At 50.2% G+C, this 18572-nt stretch overlaps 8 protein-coding genes across 8 annotated transcripts; 3 read left to right on the forward strand and 5 right to left on the reverse strand.

Annotated features, from left to right (window-relative positions):
• Positions 1-2113: 2113 nt before the first annotated feature.
• K460DRAFT_283803 (uncharacterized protein) lies at positions 2114-4297 on the forward strand (the record flags this gene model as incomplete). Its single annotated transcript, XM_040928683.1, has 3 exons — positions 2114-2353; positions 2414-3107; positions 3165-4297. The coding sequence occupies 3 exons, from the start codon at positions 2114-2116 to the stop codon at positions 4295-4297; spliced, it is 2067 nt and encodes a 688-aa protein (XP_040787682.1).
• Positions 4298-5084: 787 nt separating this feature from the next.
• K460DRAFT_376610 (uncharacterized protein) lies at positions 5085-7148 on the forward strand (the record flags this gene model as incomplete). The annotated part of the gene is made up of 2 exons (XM_040934895.1): positions 5085-5158; positions 5204-7148. The coding sequence occupies 2 exons, from the start codon at positions 5085-5087 to the stop codon at positions 7146-7148; spliced, it is 2019 nt and encodes a 672-aa protein (XP_040787683.1).
• A 193-nt stretch (positions 7149-7341) lies between these two features.
• Positions 7342-8532, reverse strand: K460DRAFT_336979 (uncharacterized protein; the record flags this gene model as incomplete). The annotated part of the gene is made up of 1 exon (XM_040930998.1): positions 7342-8532. Exon 1 carries the CDS (start codon positions 8341-8343, stop codon positions 7342-7344), a length of 1002 nt encoding a protein of 333 aa, XP_040787684.1. The 5' UTR covers positions 8344-8532.
• Positions 8533-8968: 436 nt separating this feature from the next.
• Positions 8969-11012, reverse strand: K460DRAFT_385730 (uncharacterized protein). Its single transcript, XM_040935552.1, has 2 exons — positions 10403-11012; positions 8969-10353 (listed from the first exon to the last, which is right to left on the reverse strand). The coding sequence occupies exons 1-2, from the start codon at positions 10634-10636 to the stop codon at positions 9373-9375; spliced, it is 1215 nt and encodes a 404-aa protein (XP_040787685.1). The 5' UTR covers positions 10637-11012; the 3' UTR covers positions 8969-9372.
• A 544-nt stretch (positions 11013-11556) lies between these two features.
• Positions 11557-12741, reverse strand: K460DRAFT_385731 (ribosome recycling factor). Its single transcript, XM_040935553.1, has 3 exons — positions 12624-12741; positions 12163-12568; positions 11557-12098 (listed from the first exon to the last, which is right to left on the reverse strand). The coding sequence occupies exons 1-3, from the start codon at positions 12719-12721 to the stop codon at positions 11748-11750; spliced, it is 855 nt and encodes a 284-aa protein (XP_040787686.1). The 5' UTR covers positions 12722-12741; the 3' UTR covers positions 11557-11747.
• Positions 12742-13327: 586 nt separating this feature from the next.
• On the reverse strand, positions 13328-14167 carry K460DRAFT_405398 (uncharacterized protein; the record flags this gene model as incomplete). The annotated part of the gene is made up of 1 exon (XM_040936844.1): positions 13328-14167. One exon carries the CDS (start codon positions 14165-14167, stop codon positions 13328-13330), a length of 840 nt encoding a protein of 279 aa, XP_040787687.1.
• A 562-nt stretch (positions 14168-14729) lies between these two features.
• K460DRAFT_366008 (uncharacterized protein) lies at positions 14730-16563 on the reverse strand. Its single transcript, XM_040933285.1, has 8 exons — positions 16199-16563; positions 16115-16123; positions 16093-16094; positions 15935-15975; positions 15787-15825; positions 15625-15739; positions 15364-15545; positions 14730-15311 (listed from the first exon to the last, which is right to left on the reverse strand). Exons 1-8 carry the CDS (start codon positions 16229-16231, stop codon positions 15172-15174), a joined length of 561 nt encoding a protein of 186 aa, XP_040787688.1. The 5' UTR covers positions 16232-16563; the 3' UTR covers positions 14730-15171.
• Positions 16564-17417: 854 nt separating this feature from the next.
• On the forward strand, positions 17418-18501 carry K460DRAFT_376615 (uncharacterized protein; the record flags this gene model as incomplete). The annotated part of the gene is made up of 2 exons (XM_040934896.1): positions 17418-17825; positions 17878-18501. 2 exons carry the CDS (start codon positions 17418-17420, stop codon positions 18499-18501), a joined length of 1032 nt encoding a protein of 343 aa, XP_040787689.1.
• Positions 18502-18572: the final 71 nt, after the last annotated feature.

Consider the following 18572-nt stretch of genomic DNA (forward strand, 5'->3'; position numbering starts at 1 on the left):
TGCATAACTGGTACCTTACGCCAATCAGCCGTTCCCGCGACCGAGTCACAACCCACGCACACACGTGATTCGTACGCGGCGTTACGCTCCTACGCTTCCTACAATTTCTGGATTCCGATAGACTTTCAATAAACTTCGTTCAAGAGGAAAAAAGCCATGCAATACGTCAATACTCTCACCAAGTACGCTATCGATTTATGATCCGTTGCCGATGTCATATAGTGCAACCCCTCAAGCAACCACCCTGACAGCGGTCGCGCATGCAACCATTCTGATGTCTACCCTCATGCTAGCATCTATAGCACTAAAGCTAGTATATTATATCTCTCCTTCTACTATCTAAGCGATTGTAGAGCTGGGGGTCAGCCCTTCCTATGGTTCACGGCTTCAACAATTGCAATTACATTCTCACTACATTCGCTAGTCAGGTTTCACGACTTTTGCCTTAAGTGAAAAGGGATGCGACCAATGGTATGTACTCACGAAGCGCCTGAGGTCTGCCTGACGTTATCGAATACACTTTTACGGCGCAACCACCATCTGCACGTCAACCTTATCGAAACGACCCTTTATGCATGCCCCCCACCCAACTTCACCTTCATTCGAGACTTGTTCACATATCGGCAGCGCTAACCATCTTAACGAGATAGCCTCGTATGATGATCTAGTACATGTCTTCACATGCATCATAGTTCCAACATGCTACAGTGCATCGAGCTCACCGTCTAGCTCGAGACTTCCACAAGCGTCCAGCCGTTATTCTCTTTTCAACTCTTTTTTTCAACTCAGCATTGCCACGTGACTACTACTGCTGTTCCTAGCTCTCGGGATCACCATATACCCACCTCTTATACTACTTCGCAGTATGCATCACTATCTATGCTCATCACCATGAGCATGAGCATATAACCTATCGAGCACATAACCTATCGAGCACATAACCTATCGAGCGTAGGACTCAAGATATCAGTAAATTCAAGCAGATTTTATATGTGGAAGTTGCCCATCTTTCGCATTGTGGCAATTCATGCTTGATAAGCGCTCCGCCCAGGACTGCCTTCGAGGCTATCGTCAGTTCTTGGTGATGTACTTTGAATGCGGTAATGGTCGTAACGCCATTTGACCAACAAACTAGGCAAACATGACAGCAGTTCGATCGCATACCTACTACGTTTGTCCCCCGAACCTTCCCGCCCTAATTCAACAAGACGGGTTTGTTTCACACGCGTTAGAATGACCATAGAAGATGTATAGCAACATTGTCGTCAATACAGGAAGGAGACAAACCGATACTGGCTGACATTATAGAGCGAGGAGCGACCAATGACCTTCAGATTGAGAATCCAAAATCGCGGGCTAGGAAGGAGGTAGTGACTTGTTGATCATCACCAACAATATTCCTTCGTGTCTGTTCCGAGTTCATCTCTTCGCAAACGCGATAGAAGTTAGCAGTCGGGTCTTTAGGTATACTATACACATACAGCCTCAGAACATTAGAGATTCATTTCTGTACAATATGCATGCATGCTTGTCTAGAAGATGCGCGTCGAAAGTGACGTCACGATGTATCACATGATTTGTTTCTTCAGGTTAAGCGCAGTACCACCTGCCTCCGTCCTCGATCTCGCAGGTTTCGCCAGCGTTAAGCTCTTCTCACGTATTCGCTGCGAGACATGCAGCAACGCGGTCTTCAACGTTGCGCATTGCTCCCCCAATTACAGATCCGCCGATTGCGGTGCCGCGGCGCTAACAATGATTGTCCATCCCACGGGCGCTAAATCACCGCCGTCGAGAGGCTCAATAACCTGGCTACCTTTGTATTTGCATCGCAGAATCCCGAAACATCGCCAAATATTGGCTCGCAGCCTTTCGTAACCCCACATTTCGAACGACCACACCCATCGTTGTGGTCTCTAGCCGCCCAGTTCTCCCTCCGAGGGCCGTGCACTGGTCTCCGAACTTGTCCACCTCCAGTCACAACAACACTAACATCCTTTCATTCGAAGTCGGACGCCAATCATATGCACCTTGTGGGCCTCCAAGTGTGAACTATCCGACACTTCTGTTTGCTCCCAAGTAGCTATTACGTTGAATTCACATCGTCACACGAAGGATGTCGCAAAGAGCCCCAATGTTACATCCTCTAAGACCTCGACCCTCCCACTTCAATGCATTAAACAGAGAGGAAGGAACCCCGGCTCCTCCGCCGTATGAGTTATCTAGTCACAAGAACCCCTCGTTGGACATTTCTCAACGCATTGAGAGAAAGCTAGCCGAATACAACGCTTCTCAAAATGTCTTCAAGCGTTGGCTCTTCGAAATCATTAGCTTGATTACAAGTGCAGCTTGTATGGTGAGTCAAATGTTACTTGTTTGTGAAATATTGGGTGTGGTACTAAAAGTATGCTCCTAGGCAGCGATAATCGGCATTTGTTTGTATTCCAGGAATCAACCACTTAGTAAATGGCCACTCGCTCTTACTATCAACAACGTGCTTTCCAAAATCGCCTCTGCTGCTCTCATCCTGCCAATATCAGAAGCCATTGGGCAGTTGAAATGGACATGGTTTCACGGAGCGAAGTCGAAGGAGATCATTGATTTCGAAATCTTCGACAAAGCGTCTCGTGGAGCATGGGGATCTTTTCTGCTTCTCTTCCGCACGAAAGGCAGATCATTAGCAGCATTAGGGGCTATTTTAACCCTCCTCTTGCTTGCTACTGATACGTTCTTCGCACAAGTTACGGATTTGCCAGAACGTTGGGCACTGAAGGGATTTGGCGAGATTCCTCGTCTAGTTCGATATGAAGGTGACAATGGGGACCTATATGAAGACGGAATGCCAAAATCCATGGAAGACATCAACCTCAGGCAAGCCACACTCAAGTATTTCTATTACAACGGCAACCAAGCTATTGCTTTTGGCAATGGAACAAGGCCAGAAATCCCACTTTCATGTCCATCCAGCCGGTGTGAGTGGGATGCCTATGATTCTCTTGGAGTCTGTAGCGCCTGCGCGGACGTTTCCCAGCTTCTCACATATGCCTGCCTCACAACGAGACTGGACTGGATCTCTAGCGTTTACTTCAACCAGAGTACACAACCAATTGGTAAGCTTCACTCGTGATGAGTTGACCAACTTGGACAACACTGACTTATTCTACTAGGGACTGCTTGTGGATATTGGCTGAATGCTACGAGCGATGAGCCACTGCTTATGTCCGGTTATAGAGTCGACCCCACTAACAACGCTTCAACAGATGGCGAAGCTCTCCTTCTACGGACGCTACCACTTACAGCACCAATGGTTTCGGTAGTACCGTTTTCAGCAACACCTCGATATAGCGGCTCCATTAATTTCAAAGATATCTACTTTCCTTTTCTCGATGCTCTAATCGTTAGTGCAGCCGACGGGACTGCTGCCAGTGTATATGGAAGGGAGCGCCCAGTTGCCCAAGAATGCATGCTATCTTGGTGTGTAAAGACCTTCAAATCGTCTTATGCTTGGGGCAACTACCAAGAGTCGGTAACCGAAACTTATCTAAACACCACACGCCGCCAACAGCCATACCCCTGGGAAGTTATCCCGATTCGATCTTTAGGCGAAGATGCTTTCTTCACCTTCTTCCATGGGAATATCAGCATTCAGCCACCATCGACAAACCGTACTACTACCGATTACGGCGTGTCGAACGAGACATTTGCAAGAACTCAAACACTATTTGATGAGATATTTCCTTCTTCTATGACAGCAGAGAATGCTACAGCGAAACCATGGTGGCGTGTTAGGATTTACGCTTGGAGTCGCAACCAGCTCCGTCCCGTTACGACTTGTCCATGGCTCGCACCACATAACGTCACCGAATACTTGGAACGACTCGCTACTTCCATGACAAATGTCCTGAGAACACATAATAGCCACAACTTTGTTCGAGGGCGAGCATATACCCAGACTACCTTTATTGCAGTCCATTGGGAATGGTTATCGTTCCCGCTTGCTTTGCTCTTCCTCAGCTTTGCATTCTTGGTAGCGACTATGATCAAGACTTCAAAGGGCATGGACGGAGAAATGAGCATGTGGAAAACGTCAGCAATGCCTGCATTGATCTACAGCTTACCAAAAGATACACAGAAGGAGTTCGCTTCGCCGAGCAGTTGGAAAAATGGCCCCGATAGAAAGGCCAAAAAGATAAAGATTAGACTACTTCCTAGACAAGGTTGGAGAGTGTCTGGTCAAGTGTGTACGTCACCGACACTTATCACACATAACAATCATCGAGCACCCCCTGGTTGGATATAGTTCCATTTTCCGATGAGGTTCATCAGTAGTAGTCGCTCTTTTTCGGCTCAACCCTTCTAAATGAAGCTTTCTTGGATTAATTATTTCGCTGTAAGGGCTTACGGGAAGTATGAAATTATTTATCATCAGTCTCACTCATGGTTGATCTTTGCTGAAGGGATATGTATATGTATTACAGGCTGGTCACTACACCAACAACAACTTTGTGAGTAGTCCCTCATCTGCGAACTCACGAAATTACGCCAGGTTTCAAGTGTTTCTCGCTCACTGGCGGCAAGACAGCCCATCTCATTCGTTGATGCAGCCAAGCAAAACGCTAATGCCCAATGGGGAGTTCTGCCGCCCGGCTTTCACTAATCGAGCCCACGCTAATTAATTACCCGCCCGGCTTTTGGGCCTCAGCGCTAAGAGCAACACTATTCGACATCAACGTTCAGATTCGAACCTGCGATACAAAGTAAGATAGCAAAGCCTGCATGGGTCTTAAAGGCAGCCCAGCGCTTAGGTATCTCTCTTGCGGGGTTCGAGTCGGTAGCTGAGCAGCTCAGGCACACACGCAGACGCTCTAATGTCTTCAGGGAAATGTCTTCGTTTCAACTATCCCAAGAACGAACTTTATTATTCAGATATTGCGCGATCTTCGTGTATCCAATTCCCTCCAAATAGTCCATAGAGCGCCTCCATGAAACTTTATGATACTACTAAGGACCAGGACGAATCGATCGACATACGGGCCCCTCCTACATCAAAGTCACATCAGACTTACAATATCCGTACAAGTTTTTGAATGGCACCTCCGGAGTCGAGAGTTCCCCATGTTCACTCGGGAACACGCGATGGCCACTTGACAACACCCCTACAGTACGAGGATACGCAGACTTCAGATTGTGAGAACGGTCGCGACAGACCATGTTCTTCAACCTCCATCACCGAGGAAGATGCCTCATTAGAGTTCACACAGCGGATTGAGAGGAAATTAGCTGCATACAATGCATCAGAGAATGCGTTCAAGAGATGGTTGTTTGAAATATTGAGCTGGCTCATCAGTGCATTCTGCATGGTATCTATCATCGGCATCTATATCCGGATCAACGGTCGAAAAACCATCGAAAGCGAAGCACTCCTTACACTGACGAATTTCTTGGGAAAGATCGCTTCAGCTGCGCTGATCGTTCCAACTTCAGAGGCTCTGGGCCAACTGAAATGGAACTGGTTCCACAACTCCAAGGCCATGTGGGATTTTGAGATTTTCGACAAGGCATCACGTGGTCCATTAGGAGCTATGATGCTCTTGTTTCGCACCAAGGGACGATCTTTAGCTGCTTTAGGGGCGCTTTTGATTGTGCTCCTTCTTGCAATTGACACTTTCTTTCAACAAGTCATGGTTTCCTCAGCTGAATGGTGGCTTGTTGATATGGGAACAGTACCTAAAATCAGGCGTTATTCGCCACGAATGAGTACCGAGTACAGAGCCGGCATTGAGCTGCTTCAGTTTAATGAGGACATCGCCACTATTGCATCCAAGTTCTTCTACGATAATGGCACTCAGCCTATCCGTTTTGGGAACGGAACGCGAGCCGATATACCCATCAATTGTCCTACCAGCAACTGTACCTGGCCTATCTACGAAACGCTAGGAGTGTGCAGTGCTTGCCAGGATGTCTCAGAGATGCTTTGGTTTGGGTGCATCTCAACCCGGATTGACTGGATTGCGAACTTGACTGGTACCGGCACTGAATCTACATATCCCAACGGCACTTCATGTGGCTATTTCATCAATTCATCAAGCGAATATCCTATCCTCATGTCCGGCTATAGGTTGAAGTCTTCAGATCTAAGCCCAGGAGAAGCTCTATTAACACGAACCTTACCACTGATCACCAATCCTGACCGACAGCCGTTGTTTGGGGGCTCGATTAACTACAAAGACATACGGAATCCTATAATAGATGCTATTATTGTCGGTGCCTCAGACGGAATTGGAGGTGTGTATCGCAATGAAACACCTACGGCACATGAGTGCGTCCTCTCATGGTGTGTAAAATCCATCAAATCGAGCTACTCCTGGGGTGGTTACTCAGAAGAAGTTACCGGAAGTATTACCAACACCACAGCTGGCCCCTATCCATGGACAACACGCTTTATCGAGAGTACTGCTGTCAATGGTACTGACATCTATTATTCGGAGAACATCAATATTGTACCAGGTTCGATAGACGATACTGCCCTTTCCTACGGTGTGTCAAACAAGACTATGTCCGAAACTGTGGCTGTATTTGATGACGTTTTCCCATCATTCGTTACAGCCCATAATGCTACGGAGGAGCCTCTGATGCGGAACAAATTCTACACGGCAAAAAAGGGCCCTATTACAAGAAGGCTGTTGTACAATCCATGGCAGCCACCAAACGATGTTTCGCAGCACCTGTCACGCCTCGCGATAGCCATCACGAATTTGATGAGATCGTCCAGTGTAAGCAGTGAAAGTGTTGCGGGCCAAGCGTGGGAAAGACAAGTCTTTGTTAGGGTTCGTTGGGAATGGCTCACGTTCCCGCTCCTACTTCTGACCCTTAGCCTGGTATTTCTGGTCTTGACAATAGTCAAGACGTCGGGGGACGCAGGCATAGGACTCTGGAAGACGTCAGCCATGCCTACACTCATCTACAGCTTACCGAAAGAGACGCAAAGTCAGCTTGCTTCACCATCGACTTGGAATTCGACACAAGGAGGGGGCAAGAAAGTTCGTATCAGGCTACTACCTAATATAGGGTGGAGGGTGTCCGGTCATAACCAGTTGAGTGCATCACCGAAGCTGCCTCTAGCGAGCAAAGCTCCTCGCGGGTGGATATGAAGGTAGCATAGCGATTGAAACTGAAGTACTACATGTCTCTTGGTGTTCCAAATAGTCAAATCTATGTCACACCCTTCTCAAAGCAAATTACTCTTGAGTTCTTCAAAAACGTGCAACCTTAACGCCTCCAAAAACGTTTCATCTCCACATCGTCATTCACAAACTGCTCTTCTCTCGACTGATGTGCGTCGGCCTACGCACAATCCACTAGTCCCTCTTTCTTCGCATCCTTCAAGCTCTTCTTCTCTTCCTTCCTAGCCTTTTTCTCCGCCTTCTTCACCTTCCTCGAAGGAAACTCGCTCTCCGGGCCCTTCAAAATCATCCCCGGGTGCACAACCGCAAGCAGCAGGATAGCCAACAACATGGGAAACGCATCCAAACCAAGCGCATAGCTTTCCTCGAATGGCAGCGAGTTAGCAGCTTTGTCAATCCCACTCGAGAACTCGGCGAGACGGAAGATGATGCGCATAGTAATGAGCGCCAAAACAGCGTAGAGCGTATATGTCAAAAACAGCCACCACCTGCCACTCTTCTTCGCTCGATCGTCCAACAGTCCCTGGCGCTGAACTTTCAAAATGTCAAAGTGGAACCGCACAATCAGCACGAGAAACAGCAGTATGAAGAACTGCTGCGCGCCCGTACCGCTCATGTAGATCTTCGTCCCGATATTCATGAGATTTGCGTCGGACCCAGGATTCAACATCATGCCTCCTGCAGCCTGGATGATGAAGCAGATCACGTCGAGCCAGACGAACCATTTGCCCATGCTGACTGCCTTCAAGCCCCAGACCTTTCGGTCGGGATGCAGCGTGTACACCATTCGGCCAGCGGTCATGTAGACGAAAGCGTTGATCCAGAGCGGCGCGAGGAGGAAGAGGATTTGCGATGCGACGGCGTACGCGCCGTTTTGCTGGTTGTGCGAGCCGAGAGAGCGGAGGATGAAGGCGGTTAGTTCCCATGTTGCGCCCATGATTATCACCCAGCAGAAGGGCTTGCGGTGGAGAAATGCGAGGACGATGTGCGAGAGGGTGAGAATGCCGAAGAGGACGGCGAGGGCTACTGCGCTGGCGAAGGAGGGGCTGTAGTTCCATTGCGAATTGCATGCTTCAGGAGGGACGTAGCCGTATTTGCCGGGTGTTATTGTTACACATGTTGGTTCTGATGTAGAGGTCGAGGTGGAAGTTGGAGTTGCCATGGTCTTGGTAGACAAATCTAAGAAAGGATAAAGAGCAGTATGCAATAGCTGATTTTCTTCCACTTGCGGTAGATGAATGTGATGATACCAAGACTCATCAAAGTGGTCTCACCCTCTTATATCCTCTCCACTTCCGATTTCCACCCTAGAAATATTACAGCCCTCTACGTATTCTGCCTTACACCCACCACTACCCGATTATCAGCCTGACTTCTATTGCGCGGCCCTTATACCTTGATGTTGAAAAATACGCGTATAAGCCCAAAGAAGCCAAGTGGATATAAGAGCATGGCTAAGAATCTGTGTTTTGATGTATGCTAAGCCTTCAGGCGACGCTAACGCGTGGCTCGGCGGGACGCCTCGGTCGCTACATTCCTTCAAAAGGTTTAGCGCATTCTGTTTCAGGTCAGGCTACAGGAGCGCCTTGTTTTTAGAATAGCGAAGCTTGCGAGACCCGAGTCGAGTTGATGGAATTAGCATTCATGCAAAACAAAGTCCAAACATCGGTGTGTCCGAGGCAGTGTTATTTCCCTAGAGTGGTAGGTTTGGAGCACTCAATGAGGTAAGTGAACTTACATGTTGAAAGCGTGTGAGGAAAACTAAGAGTAATTATTATTATTGTATTCGCACTCGCGTTCGGGGTATATGGTAAGGCTAAAAGCGTCAAGCTTCTCTTCGTCATGTCTGACTACCTCTCTTCCTTTTCAACACTGCGATATTCTGTGCGCATGTCTCCCTCCAGTATCTGCATTTCGCATCAACATGCGCTTGGATAGCTTAGCTACCGCATAATGCGCTTCTGAGCGTAGACGTGCTGGGCACATATGGCCACGGTGCACTAGCCCAGCTTCAAGTTCTGTGCTTCCGAGGCTCTCCACATGGAGAATACTTCGTAACGCCTTGAAGCGTCGCAACAGTAATCCATGTCGCGTGGGTTGGTCTTCAGGATTCCTTGTGCCTATCATCCTTTCTATTCCCCTCTTCTGCACTTTATTGTACTCCCAGATGTCTTCACCGGTCTCCATCTCTTCACACTATTCTTTTAATCATCAAATCTTGTTCACTCTCGCTCGCTCTCAGGTGTATATTGCCATGGACGGTACGCGCTGGCTTGGGCAATATCGGATTGTCACTCTCCCAGCTATTGTGACTCGGTTGCCTCGCATGCGACGCAACGGCCATGTCTTGCTGAACATTGATCTTTGGGGTCGATATCTTCCTTTCTTTTGAAAATGGAAGCGCGAATTTTGATTTCGGCGCCGTCGCTTGCGAAGAGCTAGTTGTATGGACGGGTGTAAGAGTAGGTTGTTCGAGGGCCGTGCATTCGATAAGCTCAGCGCCACGCGAAACAGATCGTGCTAGCTTTTGGCCACTGCCGCCAGACCCTCCTACCGACCCGTGACGTCCGGCGGTGTTCTTAGAGCTAAGTTTGCGCGCTACAATATCGTCAAGGACGGACTTGAAGTCGTCGAGGAAGATTGTATCGGACGCGCACTTGAAGACGAGCGCAAAGCGCCAGTAAGGATTGATGCCACTGTTCGCCGAAAGTTTTGCTGCGCTGACTACGACGTCTACGAGCAGAAAAGCGATTGAGATGATCATGCAGAGGAGCATGATACCGAATCGCGTGTTGATCCTGACGAGATCCCAAATCTTGAATGCATATGTCTTCTTGATCGCATTGATAAGCTCCCAAGTGGTGAATATCCACCACGGATCACGGAGTAAGGCCTCCCAAGGCCTTATCTTCACGTTAGCTTCGGATCCGAGCGAATTGAAGTAGGCAAAGTTGGACCAGGCCTCGACGACCCAGAAGGGCTGGACGCAGAGCAACGAGATGATGAAGAGGCGGGAACCCCAGCGAGGGAGGAAGGGCCGGATCTTGATCCACGAGACGACGTTGTGGAGAAAATAGGATATGAAGAGCAAAGCTGCGGTGGCGGAGAGATACCAACCGTAGTCCGGGTCTTTGACGAAGATGAATGTGCCGTGCCAAAGGGCGAGCACAAGCTGCGATAGTCAGCCGCTGGTCGTGGACGTTCGATTCAATCCAAATTACCTCAAGGAGGATGAGCTTATGGAGCCATATTCCAGACCGATAATTGCAGAAGACGATCAAGATCAGGATGATCAAACTCCCCACATTGTAGCCTTGGGCCCATGCTTCCAGGAATCCTCCTTCGGTCGACAGGCTCGCTCTCGTTGGCGGCGAAGTACGTGTTGATAGCTCAGGTATGGGGGTCGGGAAGCGCTTGCGCAGGGCTAGCAAGTCGATATCGGTAAGAGGCGCCATGTCATGATTCCATCTCCTCAAATGTCGAATTCGGCAATTGACTAGTACATCAAAAACGGCCTCTGGAGCGAATATCTTCCTCGGCACTGAATTTCAGGTGCTGAACGTCGCAGGAAAGTAAAAAGGCTTGGAGGTGTCAGGAGTGGCCCACCTTTACATACAAGGCCGACGTTTGCAAGGCTTGCGGGTAGATCCATCCCAGACCATCGCACACCCCCCTATGTTTAGCCCCGCCCAGCGGGCCGGTTACATGGCGGAGGCGGTCTGGCAAAACAAAGCGAGGCTGTCATTCTCTGCTGACTGCAGTGAAGATCTCGCCGCTGGCCAACAACGTGTCCAATACCATCAAACACACGCGCTCTGCAACGGGAAGTTGGTCTTGGATCTGAGACCGAAACACGGTTGGATGCGTATGCCTGTGGCGCGGCGGACAACTCGACCGGCTGCGCAATCCAACAAATAGCGTTTAATCTCCCTGGCAAGGCAAGTGTGGCGGATGGGCCGCCTTAAACCTCTCTCCATTGCAACCCAACCGGAAGACTCCGCGCCGTAAATCACCTCGCGCCAAGCTTCAGAGGTCCAGCATTCCTCCTTGATTACTTGCAGTATAGCGGTGAATGGTCTTGTTCACCTGCTATAGGGAAAAGGGTAAGTAAGCACTGTGCGACGCACAGTAATTGCAACGCCATGCCGGGCTGGCCTACGAACGATGTGGTCAGCCACGCCCCAGCGCGGAATGTGGAATCTGTAATATCCCGAGGAGATGTTGGAGAGAGGGAGAAACCCGGAGAATCCTAAGAGTCAAACACGACGGACCGAACTTCCCCGCGTTTTGGTCCCAAGGTGATCAATTACCCCACGCGCGCAGGGGTGCGTCGAGTCCAAGATCTGCAATTTCGGCCAAGTCCAATAGTCTAAAGGTCATAGTCAATATTGTAAAAACGTACGATTGTATCAACTTGTGAAGCGAAAGTAAAGCCGTGGATGCTTGGCCCTGAATTCCAGTAAATTGCCCAAGTGAACGGATTGACTTGTGCAGCTCAACTTGCTAGTCCAAATCTCATTGATGCAACATTCTTCTTTCATTTATCCCCTATAAGTTGTTACCCAATTATTGACTCTCAAGCACCTTCTTCGCACCATCCGCAATCCTCTTAACCTCTCCATGCCCCTTCTTGACCACCTCCTCCATCCTCTTCTTCGCCTTCTGCAAATCATCCGGCAGCACATCTCTATGAAGCTCATACTTCCTCAGCTTCTTATTATGCTCCTGCCGCGCGTTTTGGATCCACTTATCCGCCCTCTCAGAAGCCTTACCAGCCGACTCGACGGCTGCGCGGCGCGATTCGCCCGTGGGCGGGGGCAAGGGGACTTGGATGGTGAGCGGGTTGCTGGATTCGGGGGAGAGGGGGGTAAGAGAGTGTGGCGAGGCGGCGATGGCGGATGTGATGGGTTTTATGTGCTGGGTGTGGTGTTAGCTGGATGCCTGTGTGACGAAAACAGTCTTGTAAATGTAGTGAACGTACCGCTTCCTCTCCACAAACAACATTCAGCACTCGCCCTCGCGGAACAACCTGCGCAATGTCTCCTAGCTTTACAGTCTCCTTGGTATTCCCGTCAGGGCCCCCTGCTGTGCCTAATTGCACGTTCAACCCCTCAACTATCTCTGGGTTCATCTTCCCACCACCCCGTAATTGACTCAGGTCATGTGTAAGCCTCTCAATGGCCTTGAGAATCTGTGTTTCCAGGCCTGAGACATCGTACGCTTCGTCGGTCGGGGTGGCTGCGCCTGCGTTGTTGACTGGGGGTGTGGAGTCGGTTTTCGCATGGGCTTTGTTGGCCTTCCCTGCCTTCTTCTGAAGAGGGGAGCTTAAAGAGAAGCTACGGATGCTGTGGGAGAGGCATTGGAATGGTGATGCGCGGAGAAGTGTGCTGGTATGTGTGAGCGGAGCTTCCCAAGTTACTGCATGAACAAGAGTTTGCTTACAAGCTACGACATGGCGACTCAATTGCTCTTGGGGATACAAGTAATGAGCTTCTCGAGCCTAAGCGAAGCGCTGCACGCGGTATTGCTGTTCGTGACATAGTGTGGTGAGGTAGGCTATTTCGACCGGTGGACTGATAGCTATGACAGATGCTGAAGCTTGTCGCGTGCACGGACAAAAACCTACGCGCTGGACAGGCATCATTTACAAGACCGCATTATATCCGACCGCATTTTGAAACACCCGAAATAAAGCACTCTAGAGTTCATAGTGATCAAGACACTGTTGATTTTAGTACCTATAAGAGGTGCACTACCTAAATTCATGCAAGGGCATTCATCCCATGCCAGAAGTAATGAAAAGGGTATCATCCATGCCCCGCCCATCTTAAACGCCGAAATCCAAATCCATAAGTCCAAATAATGACTCTGAAGCACATTTCACTAGAGCTGGAGAGATTTGTGTCCTGGCCGGCCATCATTCTCTACAACCTCACCTCCGAAACAGATAAGAATCCCTGGGTAACGAGGCGAAGCGCATCAGGGCCAAAAGCCACAGAGCAAATGCAAAGAAGAAGGAAGAAAGAAAGGTATAAAGGTCGTTGTGCAACAACCATTCGTCTCTCAAAACCCAGCAGCTTCAGCACCGAACCTTCAGTCAGATTGCTTCCCATTCTCTCTGCACCTTGCAGGCCATCGGCAAGTCACTACTTGGTAATCTTGCTGACGCCCATACGCAGGTCTGGCCTATCGTCCAGCGCCTTCTTGCGTGTTTTCGGAAGCCCTCGACCAGATAGAATAGCCCGAAGCTTCGGGTTCTGCACCAGCTTCTTGATAGGGTCGTTGCCGCGGTAGGTGTTGATAGGGCGCTTAGGCTTGGGCTGATCTTCATCAAGAGGCTGGTTGAACATGCGGATCGGCTTAAAGGTAGTGGCGCGAAGGGCAGGAGCAGTAGGGGGAGGAGGGGGCGAAGGGGATATCTGTATGTTGGGGACCTGGGTAGGCTGGGAACCGTAGAAAAGAGAAGGTTCTTGGGTTGCTGCGGTGGCGTTGTTGGCGGTCGTGAACTGGGAGTTGTTGTTGTCCATGCGCACGTCATTGGCATTGCCATCGACAGTCATGCGCGCAGATAACCCTTGTGCACCGTTGTTGTTATGTCGACCTTGAGGAACGTCTCGTCTACCACCGCCCTCGTCATGGCGCTGGCGGATGCGACCCTGGGGCTCAACGTAACGACCACGCCGAGGAGGAGGCCTCAGAGGACGGTCACGGCCTGTGGCACCTCGAGCGCGTGGCAAATCCCCAGGAAATGTCATGCGATTCACTAGAGGCCCTCTAGGATGCTCAACTCGCGCTCGTTCATCTCCACCACGAGCCCTCGGAGTATACCGATCATAGTGGACCCTGCGATTGCCATCTCGACCGTTGGTGGAACGCCTAGCATTGACACCGGCGCCAGTGTAAGCGTTGCGGTTGCGGCGCTCTGTACCACCATGGTCGGGGCGATGAGCACTGCGGTGCGGTCCGCGATCGTTGCGTGGGGCCATGTTGATCTTGAAACTGGTGCTTTGAAAAGCAGCCCGCTGTGCAATGGGCTGCTCAAAATATGGGCTTGAATAAGTGTATCAAAAGTCGTACTTGCCGTTGTTGTTGCCGGTAGAATTTCTTGAGACGTCTGGAGGCGTTGTTTATATACACCTGAGTGCGATCGGGACAAGCTCGGGCCATGACGCGACGACGTGGTCTCCTAGGCAGCGGGGATTCATGTGTCGGTGAAAGAGAGATGAAGCGGGGAAGGAGAAGCGGTCGGTGGCATCGATTTGTGCTAATCTTCACCGTTGCGATCCTCCTCTTGACCAATCGGGAACCCAAAAGACGTAGGACACCCCTGTTGAAGCGACACGCATGGCCCTCGAAAGCTCTGTGCATACATATCGGCTCACTGAGAATCTCTGCCCGCGCTCGCTATGACGTTGGCGCCGACCTTATTGATATGTAGCCCAGAATGCTTAGGCATAAACCGCACGAGTGACACTACCAGGCCCATGCAACGCAGACAAATGAGGTACGAAAGAAGGGAATCATATGTCAAATCGAGAGCTTGAAGACCTGGAGACCAAAGGAAGGAGCTTGATCGCAAGTTCATAGACCTTCAAGAAGACTGATAAGGAGATTGGATTGAGAAGAGTCAAGTAGTTGAATAGAAAAAGTGTGTATAATTGAACAAAAGAAAAGCTTGACCATACACAATACCTGCGTCCTGCTGCTGCCTAACTGGCCGAAATTCGAGAAGCCATACAATCTCTTTCACCTAGTCATATCGCGAACAGACCCCGCTGCTTCAGTAGATATGGGAAGTACCGCTGATGTAAAAGAGATAATCATAAACAAATTCAAACCCGGTAACCAACCCTGATGCTTCCCAATACTGGTGGGGAATATGTACTAATGCATCCTGTGTACGCCTTGAACGTCCGTCCATGTCTAATTCAGAAGGAATAATAACCGTGAACAATACGAAGGAGTTAAACTTGATCATAAGCATCGCTGCCTAGATGTCCTCCATATTGCCCGCCGCTTCATCTTCGTCGCCCGACTCGTAGCTGCCGACGGAGCTCATCTCGTCATCGTCATCGTTGTCTTTATCTGAGTCTTCGGCTGTGTCCTTGTTTGCGTACTTTTGGACGTATTCTGTCACATATTTAGCCTGGTTCTACCCTGCCGCTGCCCAATGTATGTGTACCCTTGACTTTCGCCTCGTAGCTCTTTGGTTCCCGCATGAGAAGCGCGGCCGCTTCTCCGTTCAGGGGGTCGGTCGGGTTTGGGTATCGGAGAAGTTGGGGAAGGAAGACTTCGAAGATGTTGATCATGTCGTACATGGGTGACCATGTCTGATTTATAACATCGAGGCAGACGGAGCCGGAGCTATGCGCAGGTCAGCAACAATCATTGTAGAACGAAGCGACAGCAAAACGCCGAGGTATCAGAACTGGGTGCAGCGTACAGCTCATCAATATTGGGGTGGAATATCCTGTTGACGAAGCCGATGCTAGGACTCTTGTACGGATATTGATCGGGAAGCTCGACATGAATCTTCCATAGGCCACCCTGGAATGGAGCTGTGTATCATCAGCGTTGTCCCTAGCAAGTATGACGGCCTTCGTACTCTCTTCGGGGCCCTTGAATCGAACGTAAAACTCCTGCCTATGTTGTGTTAACGGTGCGTCGGCGGATCGGCAATCGGACGAGAAGAGTGACTGACACTGGACTCTGTTAGCCATGTTTCTCGTATAGTTTAGATCATGCTAGCGTACTGTTATCGTTGACCAGTGTCACCTCATAGTCGCTCATAAGCCTGTCGGGTGTCAGTACTGGCTCGCAAGCACGCCGCAGGGGTGTCTGGGTCAGGGTCAAGCAGTCGGGCATTTAGCTAGAAACATACATCCTGCTATTTGTTAGCACCTTACTTGGAATTTCAGAGCTTACGCGACCCACTTCATAACCTATTCACAGCAAAGGAGGCTTTCATTAGCTCTTGTTCTCCTCTTGACAGTATCAAAGATCGAGATATCACCTACATCCGTCTCGATACGTCTCTTCGGCGAACTCATGGTGACGGTATTGAGGACAGGCCTTTTTCAGACAGCTTCTTTCCGTCCTATATTGTTCCAGCTGAAGGTTCAAGTGAAGTTTGGTGGACGGTCGCTCGATGCGGTCGAGAGAGCTCTTGTGACGTTGGGTGCCGAGCTATCGATAGCGGAGGAGGGGCTGACTCGCTGGCAGGGCGGAGATGCTTTGTTGGCAGTATAAGGCCGTTTGTGGGCTTGTATGAGCTGTTGGCTGTCGTGGACGTCGAAAATGTCGTGTCTTGGAGAGAGTATGATGTAAGATGCTAGGATCAAGGAATAGAGGGTTGCTACTGAGGTTGTCGCGGTCACGAGCGTCGACGCCGGGAAGTCACGCTTGCGCACGTCCTGAGTCCGGTAGGTCATCGCCGAGAGACGGAGCCCCACCGCGCGGTCATGCGGTTTGTTCGATGCTTGAAGCGACTTTGAAGAATCGTGCAAACATCTACCGAGATACTTGAGAATTTGATTCTGAAGATATGGCCTGCTGCCTCATCACTGCCTTGGACTCAATGCTCCTATTCTAGATCTCATCGTGACTACAGTAGTCCGTCCTGAGGTCTCCTATTAACCAACTCCGGACTGCATCTTGCAAACAACCTCAAACAAGTTACGGTTGTTGATTTGAACATAGGAAAAGAACTTGAGAACAATCAGCCTAAGCCAACTAGTAATCTGTGTCAGAATTAGTTATTGAGAGGTTTGACTGTGAAACGACCAGGAGACACCCAATCGCAGTGTAGCAACGCCGCAGCTCCTCCGAGGTCCCCAGGCCGCCTTCTGATGCGTGCAACGGCCACTCCGCAGGGCTTCAGTATGCCAAAACCCAGGTCGACCGTATTCATTCTTCCCATCAGAGGTGCCGTCGTGTTGTGCCATTGCAGCCTGGTGGTCTACACCAAACACACGCTTCCTCGGCTGAGCCACCCTAACAAAGGGAGTCTGGCGCGGGCTGGGCAATCCGGGCTGACTCCTCTGAAAAGCTCGGACACCTCGGTCCGCTCAACACCAGAACTGCGCTGAAGATATCAGCATTGTCAGTCCATATTTAAGAAATCGCTCCGCCCTAAGCGATGGGTGCCGAAAACTCATCCGCATTGTCCTCACGGGCCCAACACAATTCCAACGCCTCCCTCAACGCCCCCTAATCCACTACCCGAACACCGTTGCGATGTCGCGTGCTATTATGAACCCTCTTCGAACATCTTCAAGGGTTGCTTGGTCGGCACCGCGGTCTCTCAGCTCGCGGCTACTGCCGATACCACGAGTACTGCTACCTGCCTCTCAGGTCAGATGGAGCTCACACTCCCCCATGGGCGCTGCGCCTGCGACTATCCGCAAGCCTGTCACCATCAACACGCTCCAGAGTCTGTACCGGAAAAACGAACCCATAACTATGATAACGGCGCACGACTTTCCGAGTGCCCACGTTGCCGACCATGCGGGGATGGATATAATACTTGTCGGAGATAGTCTAGCTATGGTCGCGCTTGGTATGGAGGATACAAGCGAAGTGTTGATGGAGGAGATGCTACTGCACTGCAAGTCCGTAGCACGGGCAACGAAGGGAGCCTTTACGGTAGGTGATGGTACTTGGTTTCCTTTTTGGTCAGTATACTGATACGGTACAGGTTGGAGACCTACCAATGGGCAGCTATGAAATCTCCCCCGAACAAGCCCTAGCGTCAGCTATCCGCATGATCAAAGTAGGTCGCGTCAAGTCTGTCAAGCTTGAAGGTGGAAAGGAAATGGCACCGACAATAGCCAAGATCACAGAAGCTGGAATCCCCGTACTGGCTCACGTGGGTCTGACGCCACAGAGGCAGAATGCGCTCGGTGGCTTCCGCGTACAGGGTAAGAGCACTGCCTCGGCAGTGAAATTACTCGAAGACGCGCTTGCGGTGCAAGAAGCTGGCGCCTTCGCTGTGGTCGTAGAGGCCGTGCCTGCTGAGATTGCGGCAATTGTAACCAAGCAGCTTAGTATCCCTACAATAGGTATCGGCGCCGGCAACAGCTGCTCTGGTCAAGTGCTCGTCCAGGTTGACATGCTTGGAAACTTTCCGCCAGGTCGTTTCCTCCCCAAATTCGTCAAGCAATATGGCAATGTTTGGAGCGAAGCCATCAGGGCGATCTCGCAGTACAAGACCGAAGTGAAGAGCCGAGAATATCCTGCACCGGAGCACACGTACCCGATGTCGAAGGAGGTACTTACGGAGTTCGAGGCTCTGATCGAAGAGAAGCGGGAGACACGATAGTGGGATTATCTTGGGAATAGCATGATATTGGCGTTGGTTGTGATTGTATATTTGCATACCCACGCTACTTT

The sequence above is a fragment of the Cucurbitaria berberidis genome (assembly GCF_010015615.1).
Source record: "Cucurbitaria berberidis CBS 394.84 unplaced genomic scaffold K460scaffold_3, whole genome shotgun sequence".
NCBI lineage: Eukaryota > Fungi > Ascomycota > Dothideomycetes > Pleosporales > Cucurbitariaceae > Cucurbitaria > Cucurbitaria berberidis.

Coding starts and splice junctions, on each gene's coding strand:
- K460DRAFT_385730 (XM_040935552.1), bottom strand. CDS start 10,636: ATGGCGCCTCTTACCGATATCGACTTGCTAGCCCTGCGCAAGCGCTTC. Junction 10,354..10,402: donor ATAAGCTCATCCTCCTTGAG/GTAATTTGGATT, acceptor TGACTATCGCAG/CTTGTGCTCGCCCTTTGGCA.
- K460DRAFT_385731 (XM_040935553.1), bottom strand. CDS start 12,721: ATGTCACGAACAGCAATACCGCGTGCAGCGCTTCGCTTAGGCTCGAGA. Junction 12,569..12,623: donor GAGTCGCCATGTCGTAGCTT/GTAAGCAAACTC, acceptor CACACATACCAG/CACACTTCTCCGCGCATCAC. Junction 12,099..12,162: donor TTGTTTGTGGAGAGGAAGCG/GTACGTTCACTA, acceptor CACCACACCCAG/CACATAAAACCCATCACATC.
- K460DRAFT_366008 (XM_040933285.1), bottom strand. CDS start 16,231: ATGAGTTCGCCGAAGAGACGTATCGAGACGGAT. Junction 15,740..15,786: donor ATTCAAGGGCCCCGAAGAGA/GTACGAAGGCCG, acceptor GATGATACACAG/CTCCATTCCAGGGTGGCCTA. Junction 15,546..15,624: donor CACCCCAATATTGATGAGCT/GTACGCTGCACC, acceptor ACCTGCGCATAG/CTCCGGCTCCGTCTGCCTCG.